General features: G+C 53.6%; 1 protein-coding gene across 3 annotated transcripts in view; it reads left to right on the top strand.

The window, feature by feature from the left end:
- The window catches only part of USP24 (ubiquitin specific peptidase 24), a 131,931-nt gene extending 127,402 nt beyond the window's left edge, over window positions 1-4,529 (top strand). For 2 of the 3 annotated variants that reach the window (XM_036026155.1, XM_036026156.1), the window contains exons 67-68: window positions 10-120; window positions 1,878-2,220. In XM_036026155.1, coding sequence (XP_035882048.1) covers window positions 10-120; window positions 1,878-1,940 — 174 coding nt within the window. In that variant the 3' untranslated portion in view covers window positions 1,941-2,220. Of the gene's footprint in view, window positions 1-9; window positions 121-1,877 lie in introns of all 3 variants that reach the window. The other variant, XM_028513085.2, reaches the window with a different exon arrangement.
- The last annotated feature ends 19,556 nt before the right edge of the window (window positions 4,530-24,085 follow it).

Below are 24,085 nucleotides of genomic sequence, written 5' to 3'. Positions count from 1 at the left end.
CCCCCACAGGACACACTAGCTTATGCCACAGCTCTGCTGAATGAAAAAGAGCAGTCAGGAAGCAGCAACGGGTCTGAGAGCAGTCCTGCGAACGAGAACGGAGAGAGGCACTTACAGCAGGTATGACTGAGGGGCACGTCCCGTGCGAAGGGCGGCGCCTGCTCCGACATTTTCCAAAAAGAATGTTTAGAGTCAGGAAAAACGCAGGCACCAGCCCCATCCTCCAGTTACCTCTGTTCAGACCCGCTCACAGTGTGCTAACAAAGTGGGACAATGCTGCAATGGAAAACTCATTCAGGGCTTTGCCCTCGGTCTGTGGCTGGCTGTTCTAATCACGCTGGAGAGTCCTGATAAAGCCAGGCCACTGCTGTGTTCGTTCCAGCTTGTTCACTTCATTCTGCCGGGTTATGAAAATTCACCCCCTCCAGCGTTCGCTTTCACCAGCCTTCTAGGAAACGTGGACCTTTGAGAGGAAGGGCCTCATGACATTGAGATCTGCCTACTTGTTGGAGGGGTTAAAGGATAATTTTAAGCTTACTTAAAAATTTCAGCCCTGGTCAGTGTGGCTCAGTTGGTTGGAGCATCATCCTATAGACCAAAAGGTCACAGGTTCAATTCCCAGTCAGGGTGTGTACAAGAAGGCAACTGATCAATGTTTCTCTCCCTCCCCTCCCCTCCCCGCCCCCCCCCCCCCCCCGCCACCCTAACCCTTCTTGTCTCTAAAAAGCAATGGGAAAAAAATGCCCTCAGGTGAAGATAAAGATTTTTTAAATTCAGTACTAATTACTATAGTAGAAAAGGAATAAAATATTTATTAAACACCTACTGCACAAAGCAATAAATGTGATGTAAATATAATGATGTATATGTGTCTTCTCTCTGTACTCTTCCGGAAAGGCAGTCTCCTTTGTGGCTCCGTATCAGGGCTTGGCAGAGGCCTCATTAAATGAATTTTGTTGATGTTATGCATGTCTTTTTTTTTTTTTTTTTTTTAATCTTTTATATCCTCATGATTACCTTGTGAGGTTGCTATTGCCTTGACTTCACAGAAGGGAAACTAAGGCTTATCTACTTCAGTTGCAGCAAAAATAAAAGCTATCAGACAAGAGCTCCCACAGCTGCCGGCTCCTAGACTTGCAGCCCCCTGCGTACCTCTCCCCTGTTTTCTGAGTTCTAGACACAGCAGCCTTCTTTCAGTTTGTCAGGTGTACTTCTTCCTTCCACCTTGGGCCCTTCCCATTCACCCTGTCTGACTGCCACTGAGCTTGCCCGTCATTTTATAGGGAGACTCTTCCTGCTCCTCCCCACCCCCAGCTGCATCAGTCTCAAGAGACATGGTAGGCATTCAGAACTCTCAGCGTACAAGGCGGGGCAAAAGTGGGTTTATAGTTGTAAGCGCATGAAACAGTTTATTCTTGTATTATTTACTTTCCATACAAACAGCTGTAAACCTACTTTTGCCCCCCCTGTGTAAACAAAGGCCACAGTTGGTGACAGAGGCAGAATTAGACACTTTGGCCATGTGGCAGTTTCTGGCACAAAGTGGATGTCGGGGCAGCCAGCACCTCTCCCTGCTTCATCCCATTGCTCCCAAGTTCTAAGGAGAGCCGCCTGCCTTGTTGCGTGGTGGTGGTGCAACTTTAGGCGAGTCACTGGTTTGCTTCAATGACTGGAGGAGAACAGAGAAATTTAAGTTTTGCATAATCAGGAATTGTCAAATATAAGTGTTATAGTCATGTTTTATTACCCTTTGGTAAACAGCAAGTTGTTAAAGGAGCCCACGTTTAAACTACGGAACACAAATAAGTCAATGAGTATAGCAACCTTTCTGTCTAACTTTCCATTGTGTGAGTTTAACTTCCTTTCCTTTCTCAAAGGGTTCAGAGTCGCCCATGATGATTGGTGAGTTAAGAAGTGACCTTGACGACGTGGATCCCTAAAGGAATACTCTCAGCACACAGTGGAGAGTCAGAGTACAGATACTGGATGCCTGGCACCTTTTTGAAGTCAGAATATCGTTTGAACCCTGTAAAGAACCAGACGTGGGGCTGGAGGAGCCTGCAGTGACCCTGAAGGAGCGTGTGTTTAAGGAAAGTGCACTCTGGCCGGAGGGGGAGCTGCTGGCGGCGGGAGAGGCCCGGACTGGATCTCCCGCGGCGTGATCCGTGTGTGGATTGCATTTCTGTGGCAGGTTTATGAAATAAAGCCGATGGCAGACTTCTGTTAGGTGAACATACAGGAGTGAATGAGGGTAAAGCTGTTGCTTTCTCTATGATGCTACAAAAGATATTCCTTTGGTTTTTATATTTTTTAAAAAAGTAAGCTGCCTTTAGATGAGTGGGGGCAAATTTTTAATCTTGCAGTGACATTGATTAGGGATATCCAATTTAAAATAATGTAAAGATACGTGATAAAATCCCTTTTCATTGTAAAATAGTGAAGAATTCAGTTTACACAGACCTTTGTATTTAATATGTCTCCCTATTTGTACAGAATTTCAGATGGATTTGGATGAAAGTCCTGGGCATACACTTGGATCTTGATGAAATGTTACCAGGATCAAAAATTGGGAAATTGTTAATCTATGAAGGTATTTTTTTCTGATATAATTGAGATTGAAAAGAGCAATAAAAAAAAAAAAACACCTGTGTTCCCCAGAAGTACAGGGCGCATTCTCCGACGGCAGCCACTAAAGAAGTCGTGTCGTTCCCAAAACGGATTTTAAAAAGAGCAAAAAAAAAAAAGCACTTTAAAGATACAATTTTATTGAGTTTAACTTCATAAAATCATCTTTTTAATGCTTGGAGACATATTGAATAAACTGTAGTCTTGAATCATGTGATCTGCAATCATTTGCTTTTGCTTAAAACATAATTACTAAACCCCTTGGTTCTGGTTGTACGTGAGGTGAAATATTTGAATTGGGAGATCTACTTGGTGGGTTTCTAGTCATTTTACTGCAGACCAGGAATTTGAGACTTTGTTTCTCTTCAACGTGAATATAAACACTGAAAAGACAGGGGCAGGGTTTATAATATTTTCCCAGAAAGAACTAGAAAGCAGTTGAACGACCATCATTTAGTCGTGATTCCCAGGCATACTACCATTCACTCGTTTCAGATTAGATACCAGCTCCCCTTTTACTGGGGGGGGCGCCTGTTTAGCATTTTTCGTATTTTATACATTTTGTATTTTGAGTTGCTGCACAGATTTCCAACTAGGGGAGCCTTAGGAAGTGCCAGGCCACTGCTGGCAGAGTTGCCAAGTCAAAGAGGAGTGTCCAGCCCCAAGTGCCTTTTTGGTGGCTTCTGCATCGTGTGGACACGTGACAGGGCAGCCAGCTCTTCATTGCTGCGCACTGTCAGTAACCCAGTCATTTCACTGTTGTGGTTGAAGTTACTGTGCAGCCGGGGTGCAGGGTGCTGTGGGTAATCACGTAACTGCCTACAGGCTGGTGGTGGCTCTCGTCAGAGACACTGAGCAGACGGAGGGGCCGGCATTTACGAGCAGAACTGCGCCCCCAGAAAGGTGGTCAGACGGTTGGCACATTTTTATGGTTCTGATGTTCTTGGATTTTGAATGTGATGTTTTAAAATTGATTTTGAGTATGTGAATATTCCATTCCCTACTGTGTTTCTCTACCCCACCCATCGCCATCCTCACAAAAAGATTGTGTGGGACATGACATTGACATGCCAGTGATGAGATGTGTTGGGATTTCATCGCTGGCAGCTGCACTCAGGAGCCCAAATTCAGGAGTGAAATTGCCACTTCTAGTCCCTTATTTCCTATGGAAACAACGCCTTCCGCACCCCAGCACCTGCTGTCCTCACTGTAAGGCTTCGTCAGGATCGCCGTCACAGCTGTGTGTCGCACGCGCCGGCTGATTTTGCTCGCACTGTTGCTGCGATGACCGTCCCTTCCACTCAGCCAGTGACCACTCGATTGCCAACGGCTGCAGTCTCCAAACCTGCTGATGACTTTTTTTAATGTAGTGCCACCAAGAGACAATTGTGACAGGCTTACCTTGGAAGAGTTGTCGTTTTTATTGCCAACTTTTTTGGACGAAGATGTTTTTATAAATCTTTCAAAAAGTAGGAATTGCACAACTAACTCAATGCTGTATGTTCTCAAGAAACTCCCTTCGCAAGGCCCACTGCAGATGGCTGGGTCTGCGCATCAGAGACGTCCTGGGAAAGAAAACACGAGCGTCCCAACAGCCGTCACGCCCACGGCTTCCCCTCACACGGTCACAGACAACCAGACCGAGCCTAGGACCTAGAGAACCGAGTCCTCAGACGGCCCTGTCTTGCCCGCCCTCCCTGCTAACGTTGAGGTGTGTGCAGTTACCTTCTGAGCTTGGAACAAGCAGACTGGAATTTTCCTCTGCTACCTCTTGTGTATAGAATCTTGTTTATAAAATTTCAAAAGGACGTAGATGAACAGGGAAGAATCTTAATTTTAATTTGGTTCATGAGTGGCAGAGTTCTTAGCTTCTAAGGGCATAAAATAAATTTTTCAAAAATGGAGAGTTGGAGTCTCACTGACCTCTTTCTGTGGCTGAGAACGATGAGGGGGCGGGGCTAGTGCCGGAGGTGCTGTGGGTCCTTTCGCACTCTGTACCGGTGACGTGAACAAGGGCCGCTCTTGAATCACGAGGGGTGATGGGTCTGAAGCCTTTTGCTGTTTTCCCTTCTGGATGGCCTGACGGTCTTAGGATTCTTCTATAAGGCTTGGTTAATGATGCCGAACTCGGCTGGTAGCTGACAGACGTCTCCCCCGTGGCTCCAGGTCTCGAGTGGCCCCCCGAAGAAGTCGTGCCCCGGTGCAGCAGGGTTGCTTCAGCTGGACCCCTCTGCTCTCGGTCTCACTCCTCAAGTCCCATCTCTGTGCGCATGGCTCCCATTCCCTGGGATGCTGGCTGCTACAGACCTTCCTCGTGGGTGGCCCACGCCTGGCCCTCCCTCCCCACTCCCAGGATGCTTGCCAGCATCTGCGAGAACCAAGCCATTGCCTTCTCAAATCATGGAGCTGTCAGGGTGTGGCCATCCAGCAAACTGACGGTTCTGTGCCATCTTGGGGAGGGAAGGCGGGTCTCTCCAGTGCCCTGGATATGCAGTTCTCTGGTGCTCGGGCTTTTTGCATGTGGCAGCTCTTGAATGCTTTCCATGATGCTAACTTGTCAGAAAAAAGAGTACGGGAGGATTTTTCCCTTTGCCCTGGCCTCCTCACTGGTCCTGCCAACTGCACCAATGTCCCCATTTCTCACTACACACGTGTTGTCCACCACATGGGCCCCACAGCCCATCGGTGTCCAGCCCTCCTAGGCAGCGGTGACCTGCCTGGGCCTGGAGACAAAGCACACGAGGGGCACGGCGCACTACCCACCAGTCCTGAACTCCTGAGCGTCACCAACACCCGCTCTCCCACACCTTCCCATCCCAGGCAGCACGGTACCACGCGTCCGGGAGCAAAGCAGAAACCTTGGGCTCACCGTCCACTGCTCCCACCTGCACATAGCCCCCCACATCTGCAGGCTCCTCCTTCAGGTGCCAGGGTCCTCCCTCCGCACTCCCACCTGGTCTGACTCCTTCCTGCCCATGCCCAGTTGTCCACAGCCACCTCCCTGCTTCTGCCTCCATCACCTACAGCCGTCCTAGCACAGCAGGCAGTGTGAACCTGCAGGAACCCAGGGCCCGCCCTCAGCTCAGAGCCCAGCCAGGCTCCCAGTGCATTGCCAGCAAAAACCTAAGTCCTTACTGTGGCCCTCAAGCCCCCCCGGGCCTCGGCCTGTCCCCTCTCCAGTTCCCCTTCACTTGGTTCCCAAGTCACTGGCCTCCTGTCTGTTCCTGGCACCCTCCAGGCATGTACTTCGCACAGAGCCTTCATCCTGACTGTTCCCTCTGCTGAAACACTGTTCCCTGGGAGGTACTCCACCTCTGTAAGACCTCTCTTGAATGAGCCCCCTTTCCCTTCCCTGCTTTATTTTTTTCTGTAGTATCTTTTTTTTAATCCTTACCCAAGGATGTTTCTTGGTTTGTTTGTTTTAATATATTTTATTGAGTATGCTATTACAGTTGTCCCATTTCCCCTCCTTTATTCCCCTCCACCCTGCACACCCTCTCCCACCGTCATTCCCACCCTTTAAGTTCATGCCCATGGGTTGTACATATGTTCTTTGGCCTCTCCATTTCCTATACTATTTTTAACCCTCCCCTGACTATTTTCTACCTACCATTTATGCTACTTATTCTCTATGCCTTTTCCCCCTCTCTCCCTCCCACTCCCCTGTTGCTAACCCTCCATGTGATCTGCATTTCTGTGGTTCTGTTCCTGTTCTAGTTGTTTGCTTAGTTTGCTTTTGTTTTTGTTTTAGGTGTGGTTGTTAATAACTGTGAGTTTGCTGTCATTTTACTATACGTGTTTTTTTATCTTCTTTTTCTTAGATAAGTCCCTTTAACATTTCATATAATAAGGGCTTGGTGATGATGACCTTTATCGGAGAAGCACTTTATCTGCCCTTCCATTCTAAATGAGAGCTTTGCTGGATAAAGCAATCTGGGATGTAGGTCCTTGTCTTTCATGACTTGGAATATTTCTTTCCAGCCCTTCTTGCCTGGAAGGTCTCTTTTGAGAAATCAGCTGACAGTCTGATGGGAACTCCTTTGTAGGTCACTGCCCCCTTATTTCTTGCTGCTTCTAGGATTCTCTCCTTCATTTTAATCTTGGGTAATGTAATTATGATGTGCTTTGGTGTGTTCCTCCTTGGGTCCAACTTCTTTAGGACTCTCTGAGCTTTCTGGACTTCCTGGAAGTCTATTTCCTTTGCCAGATTGAGGAAGTTCTCCTTTATTATTCATTGAAATAAGTTTTCCACTTGTTGCTCTTCCTCTTCCCCTTCTGGTACCCCTGTAATTTGGATGTTGGAATGTTTAAAGTTGTCCTGGAGGTTCCTGAGGCTCTCCTCATTTTTTTGAATTCTTGTTTCTTCATTCTTTTCTGATTGAATGTTTTTTTCTTCCTTCTGGTCCACACTGTTGATTTGAGTCCCAGTTTTCTTCCCATCACTATTGGTTCCCTGTACATTTTCCTTTATTTCACTTAACATTGCCTTCATTTTTTATCTAATTTGCAGCCAAATTCAACCAATTCTGTGAGCATCCTATTACCAGTGTTTTGAACTGTACATCTGATAGGTTGGCTATCTTTTTGTCACTTAGTTGTATTTTTTCTGGAGCTTTGAACTGTTCTTTCATTTGGGCCATTTTTTTTTTTTTTTTTTTTTTTTGGTCTTGTTGCGCCTGCTATGTATAAGGGGCGGAGCCTTAGGGGTTCACCTGGGCGGGGCAACTCAGTCGCTGGGTTGTGACGCTATATGTGGGGCAGGGGTCCGAGAGGGAACTATGGTGCTTGCTCCGCTCTCTACCAGATTTCAGTCACTTCCCCTGCTACCCACAAGCAAAGTGGGCCCTTCTGGTGCTGATTTCCATGTGAGTGAGTTTGTGTACATTCTAGGACCCTGTGGGTTTTTCCAATGAACTCTCCTGTGAGGCTGGGAGTTTCTCCTGCTGCAGCCTCAACCCCCACAGGTGTTTTCAATCAGTGTTTCGAGGCTTTATTTCCCCGTACAGGAACCCTGGGTTGTGTGGTCTGTCTCGCTCTCCAAGTGTTCCTCCCAGTTTATTCACACATAAATGTGGAACCACCTGGTCCGCCAGCCGCTGCCTTGCCCAACCCACTCCACAATCTGCCACCTCAGTGGGTCCTCCAGCCACCGCCTTGTGGAGAGTCCTCTCCACCTGGCTGCCCGTCTCCGCCCCTCCTACCAGTCTGGATGGATGTGTCTTCTTTAACTCCTTGGTTGTCGGACGTCCATACAGTTCAATTTTCTGTTGGTTCTGGTTGTTTTTGTTTTTAAATTGTCCTTTTGGATGTGCGAGGAGGCACAGTGTATTTTTTGGCCGGAAGTCTTCTTTCTTGGTTTTATAGAGAAAGGGAAGAAGAAGAGAGAAACATCAATGTGAGAAAGAAAACTTGACCACTTGCCTCCCATGTGCATCCTGACTGGGAATCAAACCACAGCCTGGATGTGTGCCCCGACCAGGTTCAAACCCACAACTCTCTGGTGTGTGGGATGATGCTCACGCCACCTGAGACACCCTGCCAGGGCCCCAGAGCGTATTTTAAGTGTAATGCTACTTCTTTGTGTCCTGTCCTTCTCCCCCACTGGAATGGATGCTCCAGGAGAGAAGAGCTTGTCGGGACCGTGTCCCCACCCCTAGGACAGTGCCTGGAACACTGCGTCCATCAGTGCATGCTGAGCAAGTGCTCTGGAGACAGTCGGTGACCTCAGGAGTACACTGTCTAGACCAGTTACCACAGCCCTGGGCTTTCAAAAAACCTCAGGTCATTTGAGCGTGGGCTCCACAGGGCTTCGCTGTGGGAGCTCCCTCTGGCTTTTCAGAGGGGACTCACAGCGCGCCTGTTGGGCTGCGTTCTGCACAGTGGTTTCTGGGGGCCGCGCAGGCCCAGGCCTCTGCGTGTGCCTTGCCCTCTCTCTGCATACCCTCCCTGGCCTTGTTGGCCACCTTCACTCACCTTTGGCACTTGGCTCAGCTGTCCCCTCCTTGGGTCATGGCGGAGTCATCTCAGTGTCCCCAGGGTCCCATGGGGGCTCCTGGCCCAGAGCAGCCTCCCAAGCAGACTTGTTAAATGGGTGAATCTAGGAATGCACATGCACTGCATTTCTTCGTGCAGTACCCATGCACGTTCTCGAGGGGGAGCAGGGTGCCCAGACGGCAAACCTCACTAACCTGGACACAAGCAGAAACTGGCCCTGCCACCTACCCGCACACACAGGCACACACGCTGTCCACACGGCTGCCAAAGTTACTGGTCAGATCCACCTACAAACCACTACCCCCCCACCCCCCGCCAGATACCTGAGCGGGTAGTGGTGACCCAGACGCTGGCATCAGAAAGCTGCACAGGAAAGACACGTGCCCCCTGCAGGGTGCCAGGTGCCCATCCCGCCTGCCCCCACACACTTCTTGCCCTTCTCTGCAGGAACCAGGGCTCCGCGCTCTCTGACGCTAAACTCCAGACTCAGCATGGCAGCAGGCAGCGTGGACACTGGCTTTCTCGTGGCCCACACACTGGTCCCACTGACCTCCTTGCCTCGGCACAGGCCACCAGGGGCTGCCAGGGTCCTCCACTTCCCACCGGGAGTGGCAGCTGGAGCAGAGGAGGGCTGGCTCAGACACTTGGATACTAAGGTGCCCTCTGCCTCTCCTCCCCACCCCCATCAGACACCATCTCTTTAGGGCCCAAGGCCAGAGCTGGGGCTCCCAGAAACAATACAAGGTAGAAAACAGATTGGCCAGAGCACCAGGACTCCTGGGTTCTCAGCTCATATCTACCACTGGCCTGCTGTGTGACCTTGGGAAAGACACTGAACCTCTCTGAGCCTTAGTTTCTGGGGGAAAACATCATCCCTTCACTCAGAGATGGGAAGAATGCGGCAGGCCTGAGAAGTTAGATCAGGAAATGGAACCCCCCAGACCCCTCCCCACCCAGGTAGAAGTTCCGGGTGAGCTTGATGTCTCTCTGGGGCACTTGGGACCTCCCTCCCTGAGCTTGGGAGTCAGACACACCCCCTGGCTACAAGACCTCAGAGACCTGCTCAGCTGCAGCCAGCCCTGGTTTCCCTATATGTAAAATGGAAAGAGCCACAGCCCCTCCTCACAGGGAGGCTGTGGAGATGAAATGAGGACACAGCATGAAGCGCAGCCCAGGTTGCAGGTTCAAACCCTTGGTCAGGACACATACAAGAATCAACCAATGAATCCATCAATAAGTGGAACAACAAACTGATGTTTCTCTCTCTCTCTCTTCTCTAAAGTCAAACATATCCTTGAATGAGGATTTAAAAAATGGTTAAATATTGCCCTGACAAACATCGTCCTGCAATGCAAAAGGCAGCCAGTTCCATTCCCAGTCAAGGGCGTGTGCCTGGGTTGTGGGTTCGGTCACCAGTCGGGGCACACACAAGAGGCAGCCGAAAATGTTTCCATTGGTGTTTCTTTCCCTAACTTTCTCCCTTCCCCTCTCTCTAAAAAAATAATAATATCTTTTTTAAAATGTATATATATATCCATTATATATATATAAAATGCTTGCCCCTGCATAAACAAAACAAAATCTAAGTTACAGACCCTGAAGTAAGTTAGAGGGCTCTCAGTGCCTGCATCCTAAGCTTGGACTGAAACAAACATGCGGTCTCTCCTACTGCCACTCAGAGCCCCTCACCTGTGCCCGCAGCCTTGCCCTGTCTCCACGCTCGGTCTCACTTGCCCCAGCACGGGGGGGGGGGACCTGCTGAGCTGGGATTATCCTCTCTGCTGAAAAGATGACAGGTTGAGGAGGCTGGGAAGGGAGCACTCTGTCGACATCGCGGAGCTGAGTCCAGTGGACACGGAGGAGGGAGGAAGAGCGCCCCGGACAGGGAACAGCAGGGGCACGGAGACCAGAGGGAGTGGTGTGGAGGGGACCAGGGCCACCCTGGAGGCTGCAGGGCCGGGGTGCAGAGCCGTAGGAGTGTGTGGTCTCTTCTGGGGACCCTGGCCTTTCTCTTGGAAGGTTTCAATTAGAGGCGCAAAATGCTCTGATTGACATTTTTTTAGGTTTATGTTTATTGTTTTTAGAGAGAGGGGAAGGGAGGCAGGAAGAGAGGCAGAGATACATCGATGTGTGAGAGATGTCCCATGCGCCCCGACCGGGGACCGAACCCACAATGCCGGCGTCCACCCTGACTGGGAATCAACCAGCCACCTTTTGGTTTGCAAGAGGGTGCCCAGCCATCTGAGCCACACCAGCCAGTGCGTGATTTACATTTTTAAAGGGCTGCTCTGACCACTGTTCAGAAACCAGACTGCAGCAAACAAGCCAGGAGGCTGTGAGCCCCAGTGGTAGCCCAGGGAAGCCGTGGGGCAGTGAGAGGGTGGGATTCTGGATGCATTTTGAAAGTAGAGCCTGTTGCATTTCCTGACCATTTGGCTGTGGAATATGAGAGAAAGAGAGGAGTGGAAGTTCAGAGTTTTGGCCTAGGCGACTGGAAGGAAGGGGTTGTCCTTTGCTGGGCTGGGACGTGCAGCAAGGGGAAGCTTAGTGGGGCCACTGCGGGGCTCTGGTTGCCCCTGTTTGAGCCATTCACCAGACCGCACGCCACATCAGCCAGGGACGTGTCATCCCAGTTCAGGGAGATGCGGGGCTGGGAGTGGTCAGCTTATCAGTGATAACTCGAAGCTGATGACTCTCAGCCATCACCAAGGAAGCGTGTCCAGCAGAAGGAAGTAGTCAACCGGGCCAAGTAAGGAGAGGGGGCGACTGGCATGGTAGGTCCCAGACGGGGTCCCGCAGTCCGAGCCGGTGGTGTAGAGGTCACCCGGTGGTCTGGCAGGCGAAGGCTCCGGAGAGAGTGCAGGAAGAGGAACTTGAGATGCCAGCACGCAGACAGCTCTTTAAAGGAATTGTCCCATAAAGGGAGCAAAAAAAGGGTTGTGTGGGGGGGAGCATGAGGCCAAGAGAGGCTTTGTCCTAGACGGGAGGCACCAGAGTGAGCCGGGGGGCTGATGGGAGGGCACAGCGAAGAGGGGAAGCTGGCAGTGCCAGGGCAGGGCATCGCTCAGGGGGGTGAGAAGGGACGTGTTCTGGCGCAGAAGAGGAGGATTTGTCTTCGAGATGAGATGGGGTACAGACACGTCGTCCTGACCACAGCGGGGAAGGTGGAGGAAGGGGGCAGAGTGCCGGTAGCTGGGTGGGTGTGGGGCAGGAGCTGCTGGAGGCTCTTCACAGTCTAACTCACATGGAAATAGGAAGTAAGGCCATGGCTGGAAGGAAGGAAAACGGGGAAGGTTTCAAGGGCTTGAGGAGAAAGGAGAAGACAGGACATTGTCATCTTCAGGATTAGGGGCACGGGCTCCTCGGGCAGGTCACTCAGGCCCCTCTGTGCTTCCATCTCCTAGTCTTTAAAATGAAAACAAGACAACTCAGGGAGAGCGATGGGCTCGGGAAAGGCATGGGTTTGGAGGACAGCCTCAGGGTGGAAGCAGAAAGCCTGTGCGTTTCCCTCTTGCTGGAGCACTTGGTGGACGGCTGAGTGACAGCTGAGTACAAGCAGGGTCGGGCTTCCCCTCACTCAGTGTGACAGCAGTGGGGCGCCGGCGTCACGGTGTGTGTGTGTGTGTGTGTGTGTGCGCGCGAGAGAGAAGTGGACACCAGGTCGGGCCGGGAGTCTCAGCTGGCCAGAGGCGAAATGTGTGCGGAGGTGAAGAGTCAGCAGCACCAGCGCAGGCTGGTGGGTGCTGATGAGGAATGTGGGGGTTGGGGGTGGGCTGGAAAAAGGGAGAGTGAATGCAGGTGTTTGAAACTGAGGTTCTGGAGGAGATACAGCTACAGGTGGCAGCAAGGCAGGTGTCCAACCTATTGGTGCCTCTGGGCCACACATTAAATACACAGGCACTAACAAAAACTGATGAGCAAAAAGAAGGTTTTAAGTAAATTTACAATTTTGTGTTGGGCCATGTTCATAGCCATCCTAGGCCATGGGTGGGACACCCCTGCAAGAGTACAATGGTGAGAGTGGGGGCCTGGGACAAAGTGGGGCAGGGGGTCTCAGGAGATGGAGGAAACGAGAGTCCAGAGCGTGCTGGGACCACCCAGTGGGAGGAAGGGACTGTGAGCTGTCTCCAGAACATAAGGCAAGTAAATGCGATGACAAGGGCTTCAGCATGGACAATCCATGGAGGACAGCAGGCCAATGGTCTGGAAGAAGCCATGGGGAGCAGGGGGACCCCTACCACACCTCAGCCCCCAGGTAAAGGGCAAGGGGAGAAGAAGGTAAGGAAGCAGTGTGCTTGGGAGACAGGGAATCGAGGCCAAGCAAGCAAGGGAAGGAATGTTCTGAGAGGTGTTTGAAGACAAGGTGTTGCTAGTGGTAGACCTGGATTTCAAGGGCCCAGTGAGGGAGGGAGGGAGGGAGGGAGGGAGGGAGGGAAGGAAGGAAGGAAGGAAGGAAGGAAGGAAGGAAGGAAGGAAGGAAGGAAGGAAGGAAGGAAGGAAGGAAGGAAGGAAGGAAGGAAAAGGATCTAGGAAGAGAGGAGATGGACCCAGGGAACAAGGCCACTCCCAGGAGTTTCCAGTGGCTCTGGAGCAGTGACCATGCCCAGCTGGGCCAGCAGAGGGCGCCCAGTACACAGGGTGAGAAGCCAGGGTCTGACTACCCAAGCCAAGCAGAGCCCAAGCATCGGTGGGTGGTGTCCTGCTGTAGCCTCTGGAACAAATGAGACCCTCCTCCATCCTTGGAGAGCAGATAGTGAGACAGGTAAGGGCACAGGCCTTTGTGGAGAAGTAAGAGAAGACATACAAGGAAGGAACAGGGTTAGTGCTGTGGGAGCCCAGTTGATGAGCATTGGATCCAGGCAGGCTTCCTGGAGGAGGCAACTCTGGATTTGTGGTCCAGCTGTAACGGGGTGACACGTCCAGGGAGCAGTACATGGCCCAGCTGGGGATGTTAGGACCGGAGGCTGGTTTTTAATGCCCATTGAGCCCCCTTCCTGTGGGTAGGGTTTCTGGGAGACTGAACAAGAGGGTCATGGCCAGAGCGCCAGCCTCTGTGATGTTTCACCATCTCCTGAAGGCCCCCTCAGGAACTGGTCCAGACCCACCACACTCCACAGCCTCTCTTCCCGGGGCTCCCTTGCTGCCACTTCATGGAGAAAGTGGAAGCCAACGGCACCCAGCTCACGCACCCCCTCCACCACGAACCTCCTCTCCCCCCAGGCTTCCAGGGAGATGTCCTGCAGGGTGAGGGCCCCGCCTCTCCCCCGCTGTTCCCATCGGGCACACACTGAAGCTCGCTGTGCCCTTCTCCTGCCAGCCTCTGCGCACACTCGGACCTCTTCCACCCTGAAAAACAAGTCGTCGTCGTAAACAAAGCAGAACGAAAGCCCCCACTACCATCTTCCCTGTGCCAGGTGGTCTTCCACACACTGGGCTATACATCAAGACAGACAAATCCTGCCCTCAGGCCGCCCTCACACGTGTACAGTAAACATAACAGCAAGTCAAGTGTGCACGATGGAAGCCGGTACCAAGGGCTGTGGAGGGAACTGAAGAGGGAGGGGAGGCTGTGTCGGCAGGGAAGGGGCTGGGAGCGCCGCACCCCTGGGTGTCCAGAAAGCCCAGCTCCTGCAGCTACTGCTGGGGCTCACTCCACAGGCCCCCCACACCCACCCCACACCCGGCACACCGCTCTGACCTCGCCTCTGCAGTCCTGCTGTGTTTCTCCAAGAGTGGCCCAGGGGCCACCTGCTTCCGAGCTGTGGGGTGGGGGTGGAGACCCAGTGTGTGAGCAGCGCAGTTGCCTCTGACTGGCCTAAAGTCCAGGGATCTGCATTTCCTAAGCTCCCTGGGAGATTCTGAGGCAGTCCAAAGAAAATGCAGCACTGCTTGGGGCGGTCCAGATGGCCTCATTCTGCTCTGCAGCTGCCAGGCAGGTCCAAGCCCCCTCACATGTGGTTCCCTTCTGGAGTGCCCTTCCCAGCATTCCTCACCTGACAACTCCTGCACATCCTCAAGACCCCTCCTCCAGGAGGTACTCCCAGAACAGACAGGCCTGAGCAGCACAGGGCACAGGACCTGGGGCTGGGGTCTAGAACACAGTTCTAATCCCAGCTTGCCACCGAACCCATGGTGTGACCCCGGGCAAGTCACTGCCCCTCTCTAAGCCTCAGTTGACCTGTCAATGAAATGGTGACGATGATTCTGACCTTTCCAAGGAGCTGTGGGACTGAGTGAGAAGGCAGTTCTGAAAATGCCTGATGTTTTCATGGCACGAGCGAAGGATGGGAGCCGTGAGGGTCGGGTGGCTGCCCTACCGCTCCACACCAGCACCCAGCCGTGTCACCGGACTGGGAACTTGGATCCTGAGGGCCAGGGTGCAAGGCAAGAATCCATAGCAGCTCCGGGGCCCCAGGACACGTAGGGGTGGAGACCAGGAGGAATGTGCCATTGGCAACTTCCGGGGCCACGGGCCTTCACCCCTGGCCAAAATATTTCCACCACCTCCTGATCAGGGCATTAATGGTGCAGGAAAGGCAGCCACCTGAGCTTGAGAGAAGGGTCAGAAGCCCTGAGACCCAGCGCAGCCATAACCCCACAGGGACCTTCACCCCGCTCCCAGGCCTCACTCCAGCCCTGTGGGGCAGGCAGACAGGGCTGCTGTCGCAATAGAGGGTGAGGAAAGGGAGACTGGGGAAGAGCCCACAAGGAATAAGGGTGGGGCCTGGACCCCCTACGCCCTCAGGGAAGATCAAAAGTGCTCCCTGGGAAGGGTGGGCAGCACTGACTGGCACCCTGCCATCCTGATGGGAAAATGGGGACTCGAGCTGAGGGCGGCTTGGGCACGGAGACCAGAGAGGAAGGAGGCCACAGGGAGGAGGAGGCAGGAAAGGAGGCAAGACAAGAGCTCCGGCGTCACTGTGGACAGCAAGCTGACCCAGACGGCTCTCCCCACTCTCCAGGCGGAGGAAGGGGGGTGACATAGCTAAGGGCCAGATTCCCCGCAGGTGTGAACACTGGTAGGGACCGCCCTGATGACCCAGTGTCCCTACCCCTCCAGTGGTCCTTGTCTCTGGTGCTCATCTCTGCCCCAGCTCCTCCTCCGGGCACTTTTCTCTGGTCCCTTTCTGACGGCGCTCTGCCCCTGTGAGCATCAGCTGGCCAACATGTGTCTGTGGCTGAGAGCAGCACCCCAGAGGCACAGAATTCTGGCTGTGGGACGACAGCCTGTGTCCCGGGCAGCACAGGGGCTGCTGGGGGACGTCTGCCCAGTACAGGATCAGCGCTGGCCCCTTAGTGCTTTTCCCTTTCATTCTCTGCTGCCATTTTTTCCTCCGCCTTTCCCCAGAGGTCACTTTCACCGAGATAATCCTGGGTTTGTTGTGAGAAGAGATGTCAGCCTTGCTTGTTGTAAGCCCATGTTTATAGCCAATACAGGTGCTGCCCACCTGCAGAGTCCACCTGCAGAGCCCACAGCTGCCCTGTCTCCCTGGGGCTTCAGGTCCACACCCCAGGTCCTCCTAGCCTGTTCCTTCCGGCCATGTGCTCATCTGCTCTGAGAACCAGCTTGGCAGGGCTGCCCAAGGAAAAGACCTGGGGGCCTGACCCCAGGGTCAGGGGCCACGCATCTGTGGGAGCTGGGGGACGTGCCCGGGTCAGGAACAAGTATCTGGGCTCAGAGCCCAGAGGGAGCGGTGTTGCCTGTGGGGCCGCAAGGCCGGGTGGGAGTGAGGGCTGGGCAGGAGGGCCCCGGAGGGTGAGTCCCAGCCCCACACAGCCACACTGGGGGCGTCCCCAGGTTCACCTCTCCTAACAAAGCCTCAGGTTCGCAGGTGTCCCTGGGGTGTCTGCCCCGCCTCCTTCATGAGGTAGCAGTCACACACTGTTTTGGGTGGGATCTCGATAGGCCACGGCCAGTCTCCCACCCACTGTTTGAATCTGGGCTCCAGCAGGCCCACAGGTGGTCACCAGGCTGCCCTCAGATCCCCTGACTGGGGTGAGCTACTTCCTGGGGGCCCAATATTTTGTTAATTTTTTAAAACTAGAACCAGAATCATTTTTATTTTCTGAACATAAATATTTTCTGATCATTATTTACATGCTCATAAAAATGTCATAAAGAAGAATCTCATCACCCAGAGATATCTCTTTATTTTTTTCTATTTACACCTGTGCAAAGGATCGTAGTCTATCTTTTGGGAGTCAGTTCAGCTGCGGCTAGAGTAATGTAAGCAAACAAGGTCTAAACTGTCTCACAGGGCGAGAAGACCAGTGTGGCTGCAGCTTTGGTTCTCGAGCTCCTAGCTCCGAAATCTGGGGGACTTTCTGGGCACCGCCCTCGTGGTTGCAGGACAGCTGCAGCAGCTCCAGCCACCGAATCTGACCAGCTGCTGAAGGCAGGCCAAGCTGACCATCACCTGACCACTTCCACCTTTTTATCAGGAACCTTGTTCAGACATGACCCCAACACGTCTCCCTGCGGGTCGCGCTGGCCAAGCTGCACGGGGACTGGGGCTGTGATGAGGGCTTTGGGTAGGTCACAACTGGTCACGTGGGAGTGGGCGTGTCAGCCCCCCCCAAACAAGTCAAAGTAGGAGGGAATTAATAGTGTTTGCTGCATTCCTCTTTATAATCTCTTTTTATTAGTTACATATCATAAACACCTTTCCACACCAAGAAATACAGACTTGGGGGCATGGAGGGAAGAGACTGATTTAAAGAAGACAGAAAGTTAGAAAGGTGGCTCCCTGGGCGTGGTGGGGGCGGGGAGGAGCTAGGGGTTGGCGAGCACGGAGCTTCCGTGAGAAACGGGGCGGACGGGCCGCCGCACAGCGCGGGGCTGCGCAGCTGTGGAGCGCGCTCAATATCCCTGAGCTGCACACGAAAGTGGTTCACATAGCAAGTTCTGTGTTATCTGTCTTTTACCACAATTTTCTTTTTTTATTTTTAAAGGTTTTTACTTATTTATTTTCAGAGAGACAGGAAGGGAGGGAGGAAGAGGGAGAGAAACATGGATGTGTGAGAGATACACCTACTGGTTGCCTCTCCCACGCCCCCCACCGGGGACCTGGCCCACAACCCAGGCATGTGCCTGACTGGGAACCAAACCCCTGACCCCCTGGTTCACAGGCCCACACTCAGTCCACTGAGCCACACCAGCCAGGGCTACTTCACTGCAATTTTTTTAAAAATATGGACTCAGTCATTTATTTAACAATTTATTGAAGGCCTACTGTGTTTCAGGAACTCTGCTAAGCACCCAAGGCACAAAAAGAAACAAAACAAAAAGAGTCCCTGCCTTCCGGGGGCTTACATCTAGCGAGCCGTGCAGCGCGTCTTCACAGGGACCCACCAGCAGATGCGGAGTTACCAAGGAGACAGGCGCTGCGGAGGAGAGGCAGCTGGCGCTGTGAGAGCCGTTGCGAGGGGGCTCCGCGCAGTCCGGAGAGGAGGGCCGTCACTGCCGTGGTCGAACACCGTTCCCTGGCGTGGCGCATCGCAGAGCCAGTCTCGCACTGCTGGGCGTTTAGAGCCTTCCCTCCTTTGAATCATCATGAACAATGTCGCAGTGACCCCTCTGTAAGCACATCCCGCACGCCTGTCTGATCATGCATTCCCTCGGGTGCCTTTCCGAGGTGGAACTGCGGAGCCCAGGGGTGGCCTGTGTGCAGAGCCGGCAACCACGCATCGCCTCCTGGTCCCCAAGCGTGTGTCATTCCTATTCCCAAAACGATGTAAGACAGAACCCTGTTCGTCCACATTCTGCCAGCACCACCTGGTGTTGTCCCCTTCACAAAATGCAGCCAGTGTTGTGGGGTGAAATATGGCTGCTGCTTGTTTTAATTTCCTTTGATTGCTCTTGAGGTTGACCGTGTTCTCATTGGTTTCTTTTATGGGGTCACAGATCTTTCCTGTAGCTGACATCCTTTTCCTGTCTGATCTCTCTCCCCTCTTCTCTCTCAGAATTGTGACCTCTGTCTCTCAGGTGTTCTCTGGGCAGCTGAGTGTTATGAAGTCCTCCCTTTATAGAAACCTAGAGCTCTGTCCTTGGCCACCCAGCAGCCTGAGGCTTTCCCCTGTGCTCCAGGGCAGCACCCACGGCCCACCCTGCTCAGGCCCCCAGTCCCCACCCCATGTCCTCCCCAGCCACCCTCTACACCCACAGCCCCCAAACACAGTGGGTGACTCAGGGCTCCCAGCCTTTGTCCGAGCTGCTCTCACTCCCCTTTCCACCCTAGGGGAGGCTTCAGGACAGAGCTCCATGCAGTGACTTCTCTGAGACGCTCTTGCTGACATCCGAGGCAGGGTGTGACCCCACCCCACACGGTGCTTCTCCATGCTCAGCACTGACCACGCTGGCCTGTCACTGTTCATTTTACAGTTATCCATGGGGGTGGGCCTCCACCCCAGACGGGCATGGGTCAGATGGATCTCTCTGTCCCTTGTGCTTAGCATGGGGTGGGGAGACACCACACAGGAGTGTAGACAGTTTGTACCCAGAAGGAAGAAGGAAGAAGGGAGGGAGGGAGGGAACCCACTTCTCCCTGCCCCCAGACTGGCTGGTCAGGCATCTGAAGCCTGCCGTTGCCCAGCTACTCACCACCCCAGGCCCACTGTTGCCTGGGTTCAACGTGAAGGATATGCAGATAGCTCGGGAATTGTCCCTATCTGAAGAATCAGGTGAGAAGGCCACTGTCTGACCTGGGCGCTGCCTGGGTCACTCGGGCCCTCACCTGCCCTCCCCCAGGCTATCTTTGAACTGGGCACTGCCTTAGCCGGGCTCTGGCATCTTGGACGGAATCCATGGGGTTCCCCACTCTGCTCCGCAGGGTTTGTGGTCAACAGTGACGACTCTGCTCTGGGACACTGGCTCCACCAAGGTTCACCCAGTGCCACCCTCACAGGTGGAAAATTTTTCACGGGCCAGGCTGGGAACTGAATTCCTGCCACTGGCCATGAGCCAGCCTTCTTGCCACCCTTGCGCTCCCCTCCATTCCCTTTTGTACCCATCCCCTTTTGTCCCATGTCACTCCTCTGCTCAAGAACCATCAATGGGCCCTGGCTGGCGTAGCTCAGTGGATTGAGCTCCGGCTGCAAACCAAAGCATCGCAGTTTCGATTCCCAGTCAGGGTACATATCTGGGTTTCAGGCCATGGCCCCCAGCAACCACACATTCATGTTCCTCTCTCTCTCTCTCTCTCCCCCTCCCTCTCTCTCTCTCTCTCTCTCTCTCTCTCCCTCCCTTCCCTCTCTAAAAAATAAATAAAATCTTAAAAAAAAAAAAAAAAAGAACCATCGATGGATCCTACTTGCCTGTCAGATCGAATCTGAGCTGCATGGCAGGGATTCAAGGAGCCCCATGACCCAGTCGCAGCCTCCCTCTGCCCCTGGTGGTTCTCGGGACCACCTCCCCCACCTCCTCCTCTCCTGTGGGGCTTGCCCACACCATGCCCACTGCCAGAGATACCCACCCCCCTTCATTACCTGTTTAAATCCTAGCTTGCCACCCATGCCTTCTCCAGATCAGCCTCCAAGGACTCCAGTCCTTGACAACCCGTGTAGAACACAAAAACTAAGCCCTTGTGTGCTCTAGAATCACCTGGCTTGTTTATCCCAGCTCTCTCTGGGGGTGCTTTTAAGACCCTGGACTTCTAAAGTTTCTCAGGAGAGTCTGGTGACACTGACCTGCATATGAGAATTGCTGATGAGGCAGTGCTGGACGCCAGCCCCAAGTGTGCACTGGCTCCTGATGTCTGCACACTGGACACACTCCCCTCGCCTCTGCAACTGCTAGTAACGATAACTACCATTTACTGAAGGCTCGCCAGGCCCCAAGCACACGCCGAGCACCCGATATGCACGATCTCATCTAATCCTCACGAGATGCTATTAGGTAGATACCACTGACTTCATTTTATTGGTAAGGACATTGAGGACCAGAGTGGGTAAGTCTCTTGGCCAAAGTCACAGAACTCCGCGGGCAGGGGAAGCCAGTCTCAAACCTGGGACTGATCGGGCCAAAGCCAGCGCCCCTCCTCACTGCTGTGTGTTTGTGTGTCTGGGCCAATGAGCCTTCCAAAGGGGCATTTGGTCGTCGTCCAGGTCAATTCGGATCAGTTCCATCCTGTTCCACCAGCACAATTGCCACTTGCTTTTGTTAAGTCCTGGAGATAGAAATATGGGTAGGAGGAGGCTCCTGCCCTTGAAGGACCTCTCAGTCCAGGTGGGGAGACTGGCGCACACATAGCCAGTCACATGAGGAAGGCTGGGGCCAGAATGGTGTGCATCGTTTCAGCAGGACCCCAAGGAGAGGGTGGGTGGGGAGGGGTCCTGCCGCACGAGGGGAGAGCAGGGCCAGGTGAGGCTCCAGGGAACTGGTGGAATTGAGCCAGGTCCTGAGGGGTGAGAGAGAAGAGGATGAAGGGCATCAGGCAGAGGAAACAGGCAGGATGGCGTGAAGGATGAGTGTACCTGTGGCTGCTCCTGGGAGGGAGTGGTAGACAAATCAGCTGGAAAGGGCCTCAAAATGCAAGCTCAGAAATCTGGCCTTATCCCCTGGGCCATAGGGAGTCATGGAAGGTGTGGGAGCAGGGGTGTCTGCCCTCAGCACTAGTGCAGGAGAAAGCACAAGTAGGTGCTCAGTGGAACCTTGCTGCCTGGTTTGTTGATAGATGTCTTTGTCCTGTGCTCACTGGGGTTGGAATGACCTGGGACTACTGGACAGTCCCTGCCAGGAATCAAAGGCCCTATCGCTATACCTCCCTCTCTCCATTTCACTCTTCTATGGGAGGGTGGGCAAATTATTCAACCTCTCTGCGCCTCAGCTTCCTCATCTGTAAAATGGGGATAACACACCAGCCTTGCAGGTTTTGAGAATAACATGAGACCACATAAGCACAGCACAGTCAGGGCATCGTTGAGTCATCACACGTTTGGGTCAGGTGACAGAGTGGAACAAGCACAGACGCAGGGGACCCAGCTTGAATCCCAGTTCCGACCTGAGAATGGCCCTCTCTCAGGGCTGGTGCAAGGGTTCAATTCAGTAAGCTAATAAACGTGGACAGCCCGATACTCAGCACGTGCTCAGTAACTTTTGTCTGACCAGGCGTGAGCAATCCTGCTTCTCCTCCTCTCAGTCAGGACACTGCCACTCTCGCTGAGCACTCCGCCCCTCCTCCCCGTCCTGAAGGGATTTCATTCCTGCCTTAGCTCCCTGTTGCTGGCTGTCCACTGACCTGCCCCTTGGCACCTGGCTCACTGAATCCACTCACATAGATTCATAAGCAGGACAGAGTTGATCTCCCCTGTGCAGATGAGGAAACTGAGACCCGGAGAGGGAAGGAAGGAGACTGACACTGTTTGAGCAGCCATGACGTGCAGAAGGCATCATGACCATTCATTCCATCACAACAGCCTGAGAGGTAGGAAGTGCCCTCCCCATTGCCTAAATGTGGGTGTGGAGGCTCAGAGAGGGCCAGTGACTTGTCCAAGGTCACATAACAGGGAACTGACAGAGGCTGAGGGCAAACCTGAGTTTTTCTGACTCCAAAATCTGGGATTCAGAGCAAACATTTACAGTGTGGGGTCAACAGATTCTCTTCCCAGGGCTGCTGCAAGGACCACAGGGAGTAGTAGGTGTGAGGGTGCCCGGCACAGGGCTTAAGGACAGGGAGAAGCGGCATCTTGCCCACCTCCACCTAGTCATACAGAGAACAGGGACAGAAGTCCAGAAGGGCTGTGACATGCCCTAAGTCACAGCAAGCAGTCAGCAGGAACCCAAGCTCCCTACCCGCAGGGCTGCTCTCTTTCCCAGGTAAGGACAGGGGCCACCCCTCCATCCCTGCATCCCTCCAGGGCCTTTTCCCCCGGAGAGTGGAAACTTCCACAGTCCCTCTGACCTCACAGGAGGGTGAAAAGAGCAGAATTTCTGCCATGGCACACAAACTCGGAGCCTGCGGCTGCACGCGGAATCCCAGGGTTTGCCAAGGCTGCTCCTCCAGGCCCTTCTGCACCGCACCTGTCCTGGAATCCTGAAGAAAGATCTGTTGCCCATCCAATTCACCTGGCAGCTCGAGGGACCATCCCAGAGGCCTGTGCTCTTAGAGGGGACTGAAAGGTGGCAAGGCCAAGGAAAGGGGCACAATGGTGGGATTTCAGATGCAATGAGCTGGTGAGACAGACCACAGAGCTCGAAATGGCCAGAGCGGAATGGAATAAGGGCCCCGGCACATGTGCTATTCACACTTTTAAAAAGCCACTGACCCTTCTTTTCAAATGAAATCCACAGCGCATTCTACCCCCACCCCTTCCCCACGGTCACTAGCGGCCCCTGAGGAAGAGCCCCAAAGCAGTGAGCCCAGAGGAAGAACAGCAGCAGCCTGATGGCCAGGAGCCTCCGGCCCTCACAGCTGGGCCTGGTGTTCTGTAGAACGTGAGCAAGTTCACGGACAAGGCCACTCTCTGACCATGATGGGTCAAGACAAGTCGAGGCCCCTCAGTAGCCATGACCGAGCACAGGCAAAACACGACCATTGTCATGGCCGCCACAGTCACCCCACATCCTCCCCTCCTGGCTGGAGGATGACAGCTGCTTCTCCACCACTTACAGCTTCAGCTCAGGGCTGGTCTTCCCCCTGCGAGATCCAGAGACCCAGGTGCCGCATCCTAGCCCCAGCCCTGCTTCCGACAGCATCCGATCCAGAGCAGAGTCCCGCTGCCTCACACCCTCCTACAGAGACCGTCCCCCTGGGGTTTGTTCTTCTCACTGCAGTCAGCAATGAACCCAACTATGAGCTACAGGTGAGCTCCTGGCAGTCACCTGCAGGCTCTGGCAGGTGGATTCCATCAGATACCCCCACCGCCTGACCCCTGCAAAGATCAAAGCCGGGGCCCATCATGTCCCTTTGCCCATGAGGGGACCGAGGTACATAAAGGCAGCCTGACTTGCCCAAGGTCACAGAGAAGGAGGAATATAGAGTTTATCGCACAAATGGGATATCTTTGAGAGTGAAAGGGCGCACCCCCACTGGTACTGAGCGGGGACAGTGGGCGTAGACCGGGACTGTTCTGGGCAGAGCGGCGTCTTGTCTCCCCACCACACAGCAGATGGTGGGGATCCGGGCCTGGAGGCAAAAGCTCAGTCTCACCTTCTCCCTCCGCTGCCCCAAGCCCTTGGTGGGGCTTCCTGGGACGCAGTTGGGGTCTCCCTGCTGGTGGGCCTGCAGCCAGAGGCCCTTGGTTTTCTGGGTAAGGTCTGGGGAATGCCCCGCCATGACGATTCAGGGACACGGGGGCCACTCGAGAGACTGCACACCACACAGTGTCCCGTGTGGTCACGCCGCGGTGCTTGATGTTCACTTCCCGGAGGGTGCCCGTCGCACCCGCCAGGCACGATGCCTCATTTGCCCCAGAGGCTGGAACAGGTGGTTTCACATAAAAGAATTCGCAGGTGAGTGAAGGTGACCCC

Source organism: Phyllostomus discolor, chromosome 5, assembly GCF_004126475.2.
Source record: "Phyllostomus discolor isolate MPI-MPIP mPhyDis1 chromosome 5, mPhyDis1.pri.v3, whole genome shotgun sequence".
Classification (NCBI taxonomy): Eukaryota; Metazoa; Chordata; class Mammalia; order Chiroptera; family Phyllostomidae; genus Phyllostomus; species Phyllostomus discolor.
The sequence above is the reverse complement of the archived record's forward strand: the minus strand, read 5'-3'. Positions and strand labels throughout refer to the sequence as shown.